The sequence below is a fragment of the Eschrichtius robustus genome, chromosome 14, assembly GCF_028021215.1.
Source record: "Eschrichtius robustus isolate mEscRob2 chromosome 14, mEscRob2.pri, whole genome shotgun sequence".
NCBI classification, from domain to species: Eukaryota; Metazoa; Chordata; class Mammalia; order Artiodactyla; family Eschrichtiidae; genus Eschrichtius; species Eschrichtius robustus.
In genome coordinates this window covers 72,061,466-72,076,649 of record NC_090837.1, presented here as the reverse complement: position 1 = coordinate 72,076,649, position 15,184 = coordinate 72,061,466, and the positions used below count along the sequence as shown (strand labels likewise).

Genomic DNA, 15,184 nt, shown 5'->3' with positions numbered 1-15,184 from the left:
TGTTTTAGGTTTCATATTTGGCCAGTATTGTTCGATATGGAGAGACACCTGAGACCTCATTTAACCAATGGGCCTGGAACTTGATCTTGAGGTTAAAACTGCACAAAAATGATTATGGAATACAGCAGAATTGTGCAACTGTTCCGTTCTCCAGCGCTGTGCCTGAAGTGACAGAGTCACCCACGTTTCATCCTCTCTTGAAGGCTGTTAAGGCGGGCATGCCCATTGGCTGTTATCTGGGCTTAGCTATGACAGCTGTGGGCCACAGGTACAGTGTTTGTGTTGAACTTCTAGGGTTGCTGAACCTGTAGTCAGTGATTCTGGAATCTCATCTTTCACATCCCAAGGTCTGAGGCCTCCATCACATCTATCTAGGGGTAATCAGGGCCAAATAATAAGCCTCGATTAATAGCTCATCACGGGGAAATGCTGCCCAAATTCATATAAGATGGATTTGTAACAGAAAATCACCTTGTTGCATTATCAAGAGAGTTATACCTATCATCCAGCGTGGAATATTTATGTCAGCAGTAGACAGAGTCTCTTCCTCAGAATAGTGGTCAAAAAGAAATAATTGGTCACCTGTACTGAATTTTGTTTAAAGTGATGGCAGCCCAACCCAGCCTTCCCAGGTATAAAGGAAGCTAACCCTAAACCTACCCAAGGGGATGAAATGCCTGATCAGGTCAAGTGCCTCTCTTGTATGAGCCCATAGCTGTGTCTGTTTCTTCCATTGTAGCATTTATCACACTATATTGTAGTTGTCTGTTTAATTTTATCAGAGACATTCTATGAGGTTAGGACTCAGGAACCATATTTGTCTTGTGGTATTTTATCCCTAGTGATGAAGACTGAATCTGGTGCAGTAAGTAACTGAATGCATGAATTCTCAGGTAGTTAAAAATCCTTTTCTTTAAGGATCATTTTCCTACAATGTATTAATTTTATTTAGCCTATCCAGTTTTCTAAAACATCTTTGGCCTATACTTTCTGATTCTTGTGTTTTAGATTCACTGTAACACCTTTTTAGCAACCTGATTTCAACATCTTCTTCCACATTCAGTATATTTTCAGTGGCATGCCAGTTGTCCTGTGAGCTATTAGTCTTCAGCCTGTGCTGTGAAGTAGGAGAGATATGGAATTGTTAGATAGCTGTCCTCAGGTTGTTGACAGCTTAGTGGACACAGGAGACGTAAAACAATTGGCAGTACTGAAGAATATAATCATGGGCTGGATGATACCAATAGAGCTCTGGTTCTTAATCCTGACCACCATTTAGAATCACTTTTGCAGTGATTCTAAAAATACCAATACAGGGAAGAGAGTGAGAATCCTGATCTAACTGATCTAGGGGCCAGTTCTCCAGGTGATTCTAATGTACAGCCTAGATTGAGAACCTCTCAAGAGTATGGGCAGAAAGAATTTAAAGTAAGGAGAGATCACTAGAGCAGGATACCCTCATGGAGGAGCTAAGCTTTGGAGAGGAGTCTTATTAATTAGAGAAGATGTCCTGGGCTAAGGAGCAGAGTGGTGACTCTTACCTTCCCCAGGTGATCAGTGCCCACGGTGTTGAAGATTCTGCCCAAGGGCCACCCACTCCTGCCCTGCAGCACCTGTGCCTTCTGAGCAGGGTGCTTAAGGTGTAATCGTTTCTCCTCCTCCTTTGGGACAGTGTGTTCCTTAATGGTAGGGACATGGTAGGGGCGTTGTCTTGTTTATCTTTGTATTTCCAGAACTTCTACTTCATAGGTATTTCTTTTTTTTCTTCCAGTTTTATTGAGATATAATTGACATACAGCACTGTATAAATTTAAGGTGTACGGCATAATGATTTGACTTAGATACATCATGAAATGTATAGCTTAGTGAACATCCATCATCTCATATAGATGCAAAATTAAAGAAATAGGAAGAATAGGGAGGATGGGAAGGAGGCTTAAGAGGGAGGGGATATGGGGATATATGTATGGCTGATTCACTTTGTTATACAGCAGAAATTAACACAGTATTATGAAGCAATTATACTCCAATAAAGATCTATTAAAAAAAAAAGAAATAGGAAGAAATATTTTTTTTTCTTTGATGAGAACATTTGGGATTTACTCTCTTAACAACTTTTATATATAATGTACACCAGTGTTAATTATATTATCATGTACATGACAGTATATCCCTAGTATTTATTTATCTGATAACTGGAAGATTGTACCTTTTGACCACCTTTATCCAATTTCCCGTCCCTCCACCCCACCCCACCTCCCCTCAGCCTCTAGTAACCACAAATCTGATCTCTTTTTCTATGAGTTTGTTTGTTTTATGTATTTATTTATTTTTGGCTGCGTTGGGTCTTCATTGCTGCACGTGGCCTTTCTCTAGTTGCAGCGAGTGGGCTGCTCATTGCAGTGGCTTCTCTTGTTGCAGAGCATGAACTCTAAGCATGCAGGCTTCAGTAGTTGTGGCTCACGGGCTCTAGAGCGCAGGCTCAGTAGTTGTGGCGCATGGGCTTAGTTGCTCCACGGCATGTGGGATCATCCCAGACCAGGGCTTGAACCTGTGTACCCTGCATTGACAGGTGGATTCTTAACCACTCCGCCACCAGGGAAGCCCTGTTTATTTGTTTTTGAAGTGTAACTGACCTAAAACACTATGTTAGTTCCTGTCACACAACATAGGGATTCAACATTTCTATACATTTCTAACTGATCACCCGATAAGGCTGGTTACGATATGTCACCATACAAAAATATTACATAGTTACTGACTGTATTCTCCACACTGTACATTTCATACCCATAGCTCATTTATTTTGCAATTGGAAGTTTGTACCTCTTAACCTCCCTCACCTATTTCTTCCTCCCCACCCCCCCTCCTCCCCTCCATATTTCATTCCACCAGGTATCTATCTGGTTGGGTGGAGGAGGGGGAGGGAAGGGGAAGTGTTGACAAAACTCTCCTGGCTGAAGCCTGTGTTTCCTGTTGGTGAATGGAGGTCACCAGGTAATTATGGACAAATTTGAAAGCCAGTTAAAGAGGGTAGAATTGATGTACTAGGAAGGGGAGAGATGTTACATAGGCCCTTTGGAAGGCACTCTTTACATCGTTTCTAGTAGCTCTAGTGTCATTTACAGTTCCCTGTACCTCAGGTTCCTCATCTATGAAATGGGAATAATAATAGTATCAGACTTACTTTATGAGGCTTAAGTGAGTTATAAGACGTTTAACGTGCTTAGAACAGTGTCTGGTATGTGGATTCTTTGAGTGTAGTACTCTGAACTTAATCGTTTCATGATTTCTCTAATTATATTTATTCTGGAATTGTAGCTCTTTATTCACTAATACTGCTGTGAGTCCTCTCTAAAATAGATACTGGTTTAGTGCTGATTCCTGAATCCTGAGTGGGTGTGAGGGTGAGAGTGTTTCTTTTTGGGGCTGAACTCCACTGTGGTCATCTGGGATGATTCTAGAACCAACTTAAAACAATCTTATGAATGGGCTTAGGGTTGGGGGCAGAGTGTGAAGGACATAAGTTGTACATGAATATAAAGTCATAGATAATACAGAGAACAGTAGTCAAAAAAAATCACCCAGAATCTTTCTCATCGTAATAAAACATTGCTTTTTTTTCTGTTTATTTTTATTCAATATGTTTTCCTTGGATCTTTTTTAAAGCTGTACTATATGCATAATTTTATATATCCTTTGTTTTTTACTTCTAATATTGTAAATGTTTCCCTTAGGGCGTAACCTTTGCATTATTACTTTTATTTTTTGAAAAGATTTTTTTCCCCCCAGAATTAAAGCGATGTAACTAAACTATAGAATTAGGAAAATGGAGGAAAACACACTCTTTTTTACCACTCCAACACAATGAGCATTTTAGTGTGACATTATCCCTGTTTTTCCCGTCTGTACAGTATAACTCTTCTTTACTAGTAGTTACAGTTAGAAGTATAAAGTTTTGTTTTTTCCTAGTACCATTTTAGCAGAAATATTTTTCCATATTGCCCTTGGCCATCATATGCATACTTTTAAGATGATTCCGTAATATTCCCATTGAATGGATTTTTCCAGAATTTACATTAAGTCATTTATGCCTCTGAGTTTACAATTACGAATAATTCTGAAAAGTACATTTTTACATGGATCATCTGTCATATTTTCTTCCATATTTGAGGTTATTTCTTAAGGATAGATTCTCTGAAGAGTCAAAAAAATAAGTAAATTTCTAGGCCACATTGATTTCAGAAAAATTCTGCCAGATTATACAGACAGATTGAGCTCATTTTTGAATCTTTGCTATAATACCTTGTGGGACTACGTAGACAATGAGAGCCCCGTGACTCTTAGAAGAAGCACCATTTGAGAAGCGAAGTGGCCAGGGCTCTGGACTAGAAATTTGCAAACCTGGGTCCTCAATTTGACCCTATACCAGGAAACTGTGTGAATTGGGCCATGATACTTCACCTTTCTTTCGTATAAAATGATAATATAAATGAACTTTTAAGTTCCTTTGTACTTCTAGAGTTCTGATTCTAGCATTTCTGTGTGAAGTTTGGGTATGCATAAATGTGTTGGAGACCTGAGATAATCTGGGTAGTGTGTAGGCTGATAGTGCATTGGAAGAACATCAGTTTATGAACTGGCTACCTCATATGCTCATTGCCTTTTTCTTTTTCCATAGCATTGAGAAGTTCTGTGCAGAAGGCATCCCACTCTTGGGAATTCTGGTCCAGTCGAGGCATTTGAAAACAGTGGTCCATGTCCTGGATAAGATTCTGCCTTTGTTCTACCCTTGCCAGTATTACCTTCTAAAGAATGAGCAGTAAGTGGAGAACAGCCCAGCGAGTACAAAATGACTATGTTCTCTGGTTTCTCAGGTATAATATAGGGAATGATATTTCAATAGTGTATTTTTTTTAATTTTTAAATTTTTGAATTTTTTTATCATTTATTATTTTTGGCTGTGTTGGGTCTTCGTTTTCGTGCAAGGGCTTTCTCCAGTTGCGGCGAGCGGGGGCCACTCTTCATCGCGGTGCGCGGGCCTCTCACTGTCGTGGCCTCTCCCGTTGCGGAGCACAGGCTCCAGACACGCAGGCTCAGTAGTTGTGGCTCACGGGCCTAGCCGCTCCGCAGCATGTGGGATCTTCCTGGACCGGTGCACGAACCCCTGTCCCCTGCATTGGCAGGCGGATTCCTAACCACTGCACCACCAGGGAAGCCCTCAATAGTGTATTTTTTATGAGGCAGAAAACTTCCTGCCTATTTTAGAATGCAGAGTGATGAACAGTGACTCTAATAATGATTCTAGTTTTATTGTCATGAAAGATACTTCCCTTTGTCATTTAATTTTGGATTGCTTATAGCTTATTAGTATTGAAAAGGGTGGTGGTTTCCATGAAACTGGGAATAGTGCTTCTGACCTTGAGCAGCAAATGGCTTTGCTGTTGTAGCAATAGCAAAACACGTTGCTTTTAATTGCAGTGTGCATGGGGCAGTATTATAAACAGAGAAGATACACAGGAAGGTGCTCATCACATGAGACATTGATAATCTTGTGGAGAAAATAAGACTTCTGAGGTAATCACAAAGTTATGAAGCAAAATATTGACAAGGCCATGCTAGGGCATATAGATTGCATTTGCATTACAGTTGACCCTTGAACCACACGGGTTTGAACTGTGCAGGTCCACTCATACGAGGATATTTTTTAATAAATACACTGGAAAATTTTTTGGAGATTTGTGACAATTTGAAAAAACTCACAGATGAACTAATGTAGCCTATACATATTGAAAAAAATTAAGAAAAAAGTATGTCATGAATGTATAAAATAAATGTAGATAGTAGTCTATTCTATCATCTACTACCATAAAATATATACAAATCTATTATAAAAAGTTAAAATTTATCAAAACTTACACACACAAACACAGACCATACATGATGCCATTCATGGTTGAGAGAAATAAACAGACGTAAAGGTGCAGTATTAAATTACAACTGCATACTGTACTACTGTAATAATTTTGTAGCCACCTCCTGTTGCTATGAAGGTGAGCTCAAGTGTTGAGTATCCGCCTAACATGCTTTGTGACGCTAATCTTCTCCGACTGAGCGGTGTGTCTCTCCAGTAAATTGTGCATCTCAGTAAAAAGTGACCTCTTGCGGTTCTCGCGTCATTTTCATTGTGTTTAGTGCCTTAAATAACACCATGGGACCCATATGAAGTGCCTCTAATGATTCTGGAAGTGCTCCCAAGAAGCAGAGAAAAGTCATGACATTACAAGAAAAAGTTGAATTGCTTGATATGTACCATAGATTGAAGTCTGCAGCTGCACTTCCTGTCATTTCAAGATAAATGAATCCAGAGTAGGAACCATTGTAAAAAAAGAAAGGGAAATTCATGAAGCTGTCACTGCAGCTACACCAGCGGGCTCTGAAATGTTGTACTTTTTGTGAAATACCTTTTTATCTCATATTGAAAATGTAGCTTTTGTGTGGAGCGCAGGATGGCTATGAGAAAGTCATACCTATAGACCCTAATATGAATAGAGAAAAATCAAAGTCATTATATGATAACTTAAAGCAAAAGGAAGGTGAAAGATCTAAAGCTGAAGAATTTAATGCCAGCACAGGATGGTTTGATAATTTTAGAAAGAAGTTTGGCTTAAAAAATGTCAAGATAACAGGAGAAGCAGCTTCTGTCGACCAAGAGGCAGCAGACGAGTTCCCAGATGCCATTACAAAAATCATCGAGGAGAAAGGATATCTGCCGGAACAGGTTTTTAGTGCAGATGAAAGTGCCCTATTCTGGGGAAAAAAAATGCCACAAAGGACGTTTATTAGCAAGGAAGAGAAGCAAGCACCAGGATTGAAGGCACGAAGGGATAGGCTAACTATACTGTTTCGTGTAAATGTAGTTGGGTTTACGATTAGGACTGCCCTTATCTGTAAAGCTGTTAACCCCCCAGCCTTGAAGGGAAAAGATAAACACCAGCTGCCAGTCTCTTGGTTGTACAAGGCCTGGACAGCGAGAACCCTTTTTTTTTGATTGTTTCCATCAATGGTTTGTCCTTGAAGTCAAGAAGTGCCTTGCCAGTACAGGACTGCCTTTTAAAGTTCTTTTGGTATCGGACAGTACCCATGGCCACACAGACCCCATGAGTTCAACACCGAAGGTGTCACAGCAGTCTCTTTGCCCCCACAGACAACGTCTCTAATTCAGTTTCTAGGTCAAGGGGTCATAAGGACCTTTAAGGCTCATTGTACATGGTACTCTATGGAAAGGATTGTCAGCACTATGGAATAGAACCCTGATAGAACATCCTGAAAGTCTGGAAGGAATATACCATTGAAGATGCCATTGTTGTTATAGAAAACCATGAAAGCCATCAAGCCCAAAACAAATTCCTGCTGGAGAAAACTGTGTCCAGATGTGCATGACTTCATGATTTATGACAAAGCCAATCAAGGAAATCATGAAAGGGATGGTAGATATGGCAAAGAAGTTGGGGCTGGGAGTGGGGGAAAGGTTTCAAGATTTGGATCTTAGAGAAATTCAAGAACTAATAGTCACCACACCAGAGGAGTTAACAGAAGATGACTTGATTGACGTGAGTGCTTCTGAACCGGTGCCAGATGATGAGGAAGAAGACGTAGAAGAAGCAGTGCCAGAAAGCATTAACGTTAGACAATCTGCCAGAAGGTTCTGATTATTCAAGACTGATTTTGATTTCTTTTATGACATGGACCCTTCTATGATACGAGCACTGAAACTAAAGCAAACGGGGGAAGAATTGATACCGTATAGAAACATTTTTGGAGAAATGAAAAAACAAAGAGGTCAGAAATTTCGATATATTTCTATAAAGTTACACTAGGTGTGCCTCCCTCTCCTCCTTCCCTTCCACCTCCTCCACCTCTTCCGGGTCTGCCACCCTGAGACAGCAAGACCAACCCCTCTTCTTCCCCCTCAGCCTACTCAACATGACGCTAATGAGGATGAAGACCTTTATGATGATCCACTTCCACTTAATGCATAATAAATGATCATTATGCTGTACAATTGATAAACTTACCTGTTGTGTATATGTGTGTCTTTGTGTGAAAATCTGACAACCGTATGGCCAGGACTGTATGAGATGTTTTTGTGTCATCATCATCATCATCACCTAAGTATTCATCATGTAGCACATGCTGTGCCAGACTGGTATTGAAGTGGATAGCCTATCCTTGCATAGGCATAAGGTGAGAGAGATTTAATATAAAATTAATACTGTGTTTTTCTTACTGTTTTATAACTTTGCTTTCAAAGAATTATACTACCGTACAGTATGCCTCTCTCGTAATCGAGAAACTATATCAGGCTGTCATCACAGGTAAGTGGTTTTTTAAAAAATGTAACAGTGTTTCTAATACTGTATTATGAATGTGACTGTCATACTCTATGCCACAAAATTTTTACAACGATTCATTCATTAGTATATAGGCTAGACGATTGTGAAACAATCGTATTGATTATACTAGGCTACCATAAAGCAATCATATTGCTGCTTCTTCATTATCAATGCAGGAATTGTTCTACCTGTAAATAAATATGAATTTCTTTTTCACATCGTCTTTTCGTTTTTGATGTCTAGTGTTAGCATGTATAGCATCTACAGTGTTTTATAACATATAAGACAATATTGATGTAGGTACTGACAGGTGATTCATCTTGTAAACAGATGATGTAAACTTACAGTATCAATAGATACAGTACAATACTGTAAATGTATTTTCCTTATGATTTTCGTAATATTTTCTTTTCTCTAGCTCACTTTATGGTAAGAATATAGTATATCATACATATAACATACAAAATATGTGTTAATCGACAGTTTATATTACTGGTAAAGCTTCTGGTCAACAGTAGACTATTAGTAAAGCTTTGGGGGGAGTCAAAAGTTATACATGAATTTTCAACTACATGGTGGGTCAGTACCACTAACCCTGTGGGTTCAAGGGTCAACTGTATGTGGTAAAAGTATATGGAATTAGGGTAAAAGAAATAGCTGCTTGGGGAGGGAAGGAATTAAGGATGGATACGAATCAAGATTCTTAATTGCACATGATGAAAATTCAGTGCACACTTGTTTTACCAGGAAGGGAATATATTGGCTCATGTGATTGGGGAAAAAGGCTCTTGATAACAACAGGTCATTCTAAAGTGGTGGTTCTCAACTAGAGGGGTTTTGACCCTCAGGGGACATTTGGTAATGTCTAGAGATCATTTTGGTTGTCACAACCTGGTGGGGTGGGGCAGGTAGGGCAGGTGGTTGGGAGAGGGGGTTGTAGGGGGATTGAGGAGGGCTGCTACTTAAATCTAGTGCACAGAGGTCAGGGATAGTGCTAAACATCCCACAGTGCACAGGAGAGCCTCTCCCAGGAATCAGCCATCCCAACATGGCAGTAGTTGCAAAGCTGAGAGGCCCTGGGTTAGTATTTCCCTTTCTGTTTATCTACCCTCCCAGGTCCCTTGGCCCTGCTTCTCTGTCTTTCAAACCTTCTCTTGCAGGTGTACTTTTTCCAGGGGAATGAAAGTACATGGCTACAGAGAGAACCAGGCATCATCCTAGTTTCCCATGGGAAAGGCAAATGTTTTTCTTTATCCTTGTTCCTTATAATGATTCCGATTGGTGTGACTTACTCATGTGCTCTCCCTGAGCCTGTCACCTTGACCAGTGGGATTGACCAGTCCTGAGAGGAAGGTGTATAGGGATTCTGTATTGAGAGACCCTCTCTGCCACAACTCTATAGCATGGAGGAAGGACAGTTCCCCTAATGAGAGGATGTGTTAGCAGAAGGGAGACAGAGGATGCTCAGTGAACAGAAGCAACAGATGACCCACAAATATGACTTTGTGGGTTTCTTCTTTTTTTAAAAAAATAAATTTATTTATTTGGCTGCGTTGGGTCTTCATTGCTGCGCGTGGGCTTTCTCTAGTTGTGGCGAGCGGGGGCTACTCTTCGTTGTCGTGTGCGGGCTTCTCATTGTGGTGGCTTCTCTTGTTGCGGAGCACGGGCTCTAGGCATGCGGGCTTCAGTAGTTGTGGCTTGTGGGCTTCAGTAGTTGTGGCTCATGGGCTCTAGAGCACAGGCTCAGTAGTTGTGGCACATGGACTTAGTTGCTCCGCGGCATGTGGGATCTTCCCGGCCCAGGGCTTGAACCCGTGTCCCCTGCATTGGCAGGTGGATTCTTAACCACTGTACCACCAGCGAAGTCCCAAGAGGTACGTTTCTAATTGAGCTTCGGAGTGCAGGTAGGTGTTGGGCCAGTGGAGAGGACATGGCAAGACAGGGCTTTTTCAGTATCCGTAGGGGGTGAGAGGAGGGTTTGGAGAGGACCAGGTTGGGGAGAAGCTGAGTGGAGGCACAGAGGTGGGAAGAAAAATACCTGTCCAGGGAGCCGGGAGGAGGTCATCTGGCTGGAGCCTTTTGAAGAGCGAGGAAGGGGGAGGTGAGGCCTGATGTGGAGGAGGCCTGTATGGCAGGGGACAGGTAGTACGTCCAAAGGCATGAGGGGGACCTTACAGTTTTCCCATTGTGTGTCATTTCAAACAGTGTGTCGCAGACTTGCCTGGGGATGAGAATCACGGGAGGGAGCTTATTAAGTATGGGTTCCCAGCTCCTCCCCTGGAGAGTCTGCTTCAGTAGGAATGGGTTAGGGCCTAGGGACCTTTTTTGGAAAAATTAGCACTCTAGGCCCTGAGCAAGTCTGGGACCACTTGTGTTCTGGTTGGTGCATGGCTTTCAGGGTGGTCAGGCTTGAGTTGTGTCCTCACTCCATCGCTCTCCTAGTGTGAACACAGGTGAGTTCCTTCACTTTTCAGAGCCTCGGTTTCTTTACTTGTATGATGAGATAATGCCATTTCTCATACAGGCTGAGTGTAAGGATTAAGTGATACACAGGCAATTTGATGCCTGCCTGGAACAATTTTAATAAATTGTCTTTAGATTTTTGCGATTTTGAGAGATTTTAAAATTAGATTGAATGGGCTGTTTTCCCCCCCCTGGAGTTGTTAAATTTTGAGTAAAGGTAAATCTTTCTAGGCTCCATTTCAGATGTTTCCTCCTCTGTGTCTCTCCCTTTGCCCTCTAATGCCTGCGCTAGCTCTGTCCTCTGAACTCTTACAGGGCTTCATTGCGCCTCTCCTGTCATAGCTTTCCCTTTCTACTAGAGTGGAGTTTGGCCTGTGCTGTACCTCCTGTGAAATGGGAAGCACCCTCACTCAGCAGTAACCTCTGTGCTGCCACCGTCTGTACGATGGGGCGCCAGGAGGGTCAGGCATTGCCCTCAGACACATAGGAAGTGGTCATGTCCTCAGGATGCAGTTACCAATTTTAAGTGCCACGAAGGAAAACAATGGTGCTATGAGGGAGGTTAATGGGTTAGACGTATTTTAGGTGGCGGGGAGGGGTCAGGAAGTCTCTGAGGAAGGGACATTGCAGATGAGATGGGAAGGATGAGTAGGAGTTTGCCAGGTTAGATGTGGGGAAGTGTTTCAGGCAGAAAACCCAGCAGAGGGAAAGGCCCTGAGAGAGGACGGAGCCTGGTGCACCCAGGGAACCGAGGGCATGTCCGTGATTTAAATGTGGTGGTATCCGTGCCCCACCCCCCGCAGTGTTCCATATGCCACTTTATGTGGAGTTGACACCCCATGAAAGATTGCAGAGTGATTCTGTAGACATCTCTACTCTCGTTAGTGGGGGTTGGGAGGGGATAGAGCAGCGCTTTGGGTGTTTTCCCTCTAATGCTCTTTAACTTGCACGGGTTTGTGTGTCTTAGGTCTGTTCACTACATGGGTAGATTTAACCCACGTCAAACTGGAAAACTTTATTCTTCTGAAATTCCTGAAGATTTATCAGAATCCCTAAATAGAGCTTTGGTTTAAAAATGGGACACGTCAGTATTTTTTGTTTCTCTTAAGTAATTAGCCACTGGAAATTCTGTTGACTTCCGATTGGAAGGTAAAGTGCGTTGTCCTATGTGCTCGGCAGGTTTCTGTCACACCTCCTCCTGTTCCTACACTTGGACATCGGTGTCCCTCAGGGTGTCACGCAGCAGGTCACCCACAAGGTGGCACAGCACCTGACAGGAGCCAGCCATGGGGACAACGTGAAGCTTCTCAACAGCATGATCCAGGTCAGGGCCCTGTCAGCCCCTAAGTACACCCTTCCCCGCCTTCCCAATCAAACACCCCTGTGCTAACATGTCTATGTGTTGGTCATTTCAAAGCACTTGGCACAGTGCTTTTGACCAAGAAGGTCAACAGATCTGGGTTTTGTAGTGGAGGTAGGTATTATTTTATTAGTGTTTTAAAAATGGGAGGCCGGTTATTACCTTTCACGTCACCTGAGCCCTTTCTCCGCAGGCCCACATCTCTGTAAGCACTCAGCTCAATGAAGTGGGCCCGGTTGCCGTATTAGAGTTCTGGGTTCAGGCTCTTATAAGCCAACATCTTTGGTACCGAGAACAACCCATCCTCTTCCTCATGGACCATTTGTGTAAAACAGCTTTTCAGCTGATGCAGGAAGACTGTGTGCAGAAATTGCTCTACCAGCAACATAAGGTAAACCTGTTAGAGAATTTATCATTCAGTCGTCAGCTAGATAGTAGTCTTCTAAGGAGGTTCCCCCACATGCACCCTTCTCAGTACTGCTCTGTGGCCACTGCCTTTTTAAAGCTCTGCCTTAACAGTGTCTTATCCAGTAACCGTAGTCTGCTAAGTGCAGATCCTCCTAAAGCCAAAGGAAGGACACCCCAGGAGGAGCGCTGCTCGTTACATTTGGCTGTAATGCGCAGCCTGGGATTGTAACTGCTGGTGGACTAATTACTGAGATCTGTGTCTTACCAGAATCTTCCATTGTAGTAAGGTAATTGCTGATATTCTTGAAAAGCTCATTGATTGTGTTTTTTAAAGCCTCCACTCTCTGCTCCACATGCTCCCCCTGGTGTAGAATGCTTTGGGCTACCACTGTGACCGGAGTCTGCTCTCTTCTTTGGTGAGCTGGATCGTGGCAGGCAACATCACTCCTTCCTTTGTGGAGGGCTTGGCCACACCCACTCAGGTAGGAAACCCGCTGTGGACCATTTGTTATCTTTTTGAACTTCAGTATTGTTATCATCCTTACCTACATTACTAATAGTCTAAAATAACTAACATCTTTTAACCCTTTCTATGCATAGGAATACTTTTTCATTTAATCCTCACAGTCGCCCTCTGCTGAGCTTGTGCTGTTGCTATTCCTGTCTCACAGAGGTGTTAACTGAGGTTTTATGGAGTCAAGTGGCTGGCTCAGCGTCAGACTCCAACTGCCTGACTGCAGAGCCTGCCCAGCTGCAGGGCAGAGCGTTTAAGCGTGGACACTGGAGCCAGACCACCCGGGGTTCAGCCTTGGTTCTGCCATTTGCTAGCGCTGTGCCTTGGGCAGCTGGCTAACCTCTTTGTCCTCAGTTTCCTCAACAGTCAAATGGGAATAATGATCGCACCTACGTGTAAAGCGCTTAGAACAGTGTTTGCTAGGTGTTGGCTGTCATAGTTATCATCATTATCATTAATTCGCAGCATTACTTTCATCATTATCACCACCTCTCAGGACTTTGTGTGTCCCATTATGTCTCTGTTTTATCACTTAAATTAGTAGTAACATCCTTCAGCTTCGCATCACACACTTACCTCCTGCTCTTCCTCATACCTCTTGTGGTCCAGCTGAAACACGCTCCATGCTGTTATCTGCATACATCTCTGGAGTTTCCATCTTTTGCTTAGCTGATTCTCTTACCAGGCATGCCTTCCCCTCCAGTCTCTGCCTAGAGTCTTCTGTGGTATATTTACCTTCTCTGATCCCACCCTACCTCCTCTGGTTTCCCATAGCACTCGACCCCTGATTCAGTACTCACACTTCTCACTTTACATTTTGGTTACTTATATTAGTCTTGTCTCCTCTGGTGAATGCAAAACTTCTTAAGGGCAGAGCTCACGTCTGGCCCTCTTTCCTGTCCCTCGTGCATACGGAACCTGCCCACTAAAGTTGAGCAAACAAACATCTTTTACTAAAGTAACCTTTCTAAAGTAATTTAACAGTTTTCAGTGGCCTATTTCATGTAAATTTATATCTGTGATAAGAGTAGAAATAGGTATAAAAACTATGTTAATTTTAGGAACTGTAATGTTTATTTGTGGAATGTGAGGATGTATTTTGTCTGTCTGAGTTAGTAGCTCATTCCCCTCATCTTTACCTGGTGTTATTGTAGGTGTGGTTTGCATGGACAGTCCTGAACATGGAATCCATCTTTGAAGAAGACTCCCAGCTCCGAAGAGTTGTTGAAGGGGAATTGGTTACAAACTCTGCATTTACCCCTGACCAAGCTCTGAAGGTGCAAATAGCGTTCTGCATTTGAGTGGTAGAAGGTGGTTGACACTTTGATGCTGATGGGTTCACCTATAGCTTTTGGACTTCTGTGTTTTCTTTTGTTGTGAATGTTTGGAAAGCACAATAACCAAACTAATGCTTAACATGGTGTAACTGAAGTGTATACCTCCTTCCCAAGGTTCTTTTAACATTGAGAGTCACAACCTAATAATTTGAGGCTGTGTTCATTGCATGTATAAAGGGGATTGCCTTTGTTTTAAAGCAGCAGAATCCCCTAGAGAGCTTGTTAAAAATCGGATTCCTGGACCCCAACCTCTGGGATTCTGAGTCTGGAGTGGGATCAGGAATTTATTTTTAAAAACTCCCTAGCTGATCCTTAGGCGAACTAAAGTGTGAGAAAGACTGGAATGAGGCTTTAGAATTAAAGACTTTCTATTTTCAGGTCCTATAGTATAGACTTTGCTTTTGGATTTCAGAGCCTGTCAAGGGATTTATCATTCTTGAACGTCCATTTAAAATCTAAATTTTTGGGACTTCCCTGGTGGTTCAGTGGTTAAGATTCTGCACTTCCAATGCAGGGGGCGCAGGTCTGACCCCTCGTCACGGAACTGAGATCCCACATGTCATGCGGCGTGGCCAAAAAAAAAAAAAAATCTCAATTTTCAAGAGGTTGATAAAATTTACTTTGGCTTTTATATTATTCTTGCACTATAGTGTTTTACATGCAAAGGAATGGAAAGGCATGGAAGTGAGATTAGACTAGGTGATGC

The 15,184-nt window shown here is 42.3% G+C and overlaps 1 protein-coding gene across 2 annotated transcripts in view; it reads left to right on the top strand.

Annotated features, from left to right (window-relative positions):
* Positions 1-15,184, top strand: part of EPG5 (ectopic P-granules 5 autophagy tethering factor) — a 122,568-nt gene that overhangs the window by 43,188 nt on the left and 64,196 nt on the right. For both annotated transcript variants that reach the window (XM_068562558.1, XM_068562557.1), the window contains exons 16-21: positions 9-268; positions 4,682-4,822; positions 12,039-12,183; positions 12,413-12,610; positions 12,999-13,109; positions 14,296-14,418. In XM_068562558.1, coding sequence (XP_068418659.1) covers positions 9-268; positions 4,682-4,822; positions 12,039-12,183; positions 12,413-12,610; positions 12,999-13,109; positions 14,296-14,418 — 978 coding nt within the window. The remainder of the gene's footprint in view (positions 1-8; positions 269-4,681; positions 4,823-12,038; positions 12,184-12,412; positions 12,611-12,998; positions 13,110-14,295; positions 14,419-15,184) is intronic.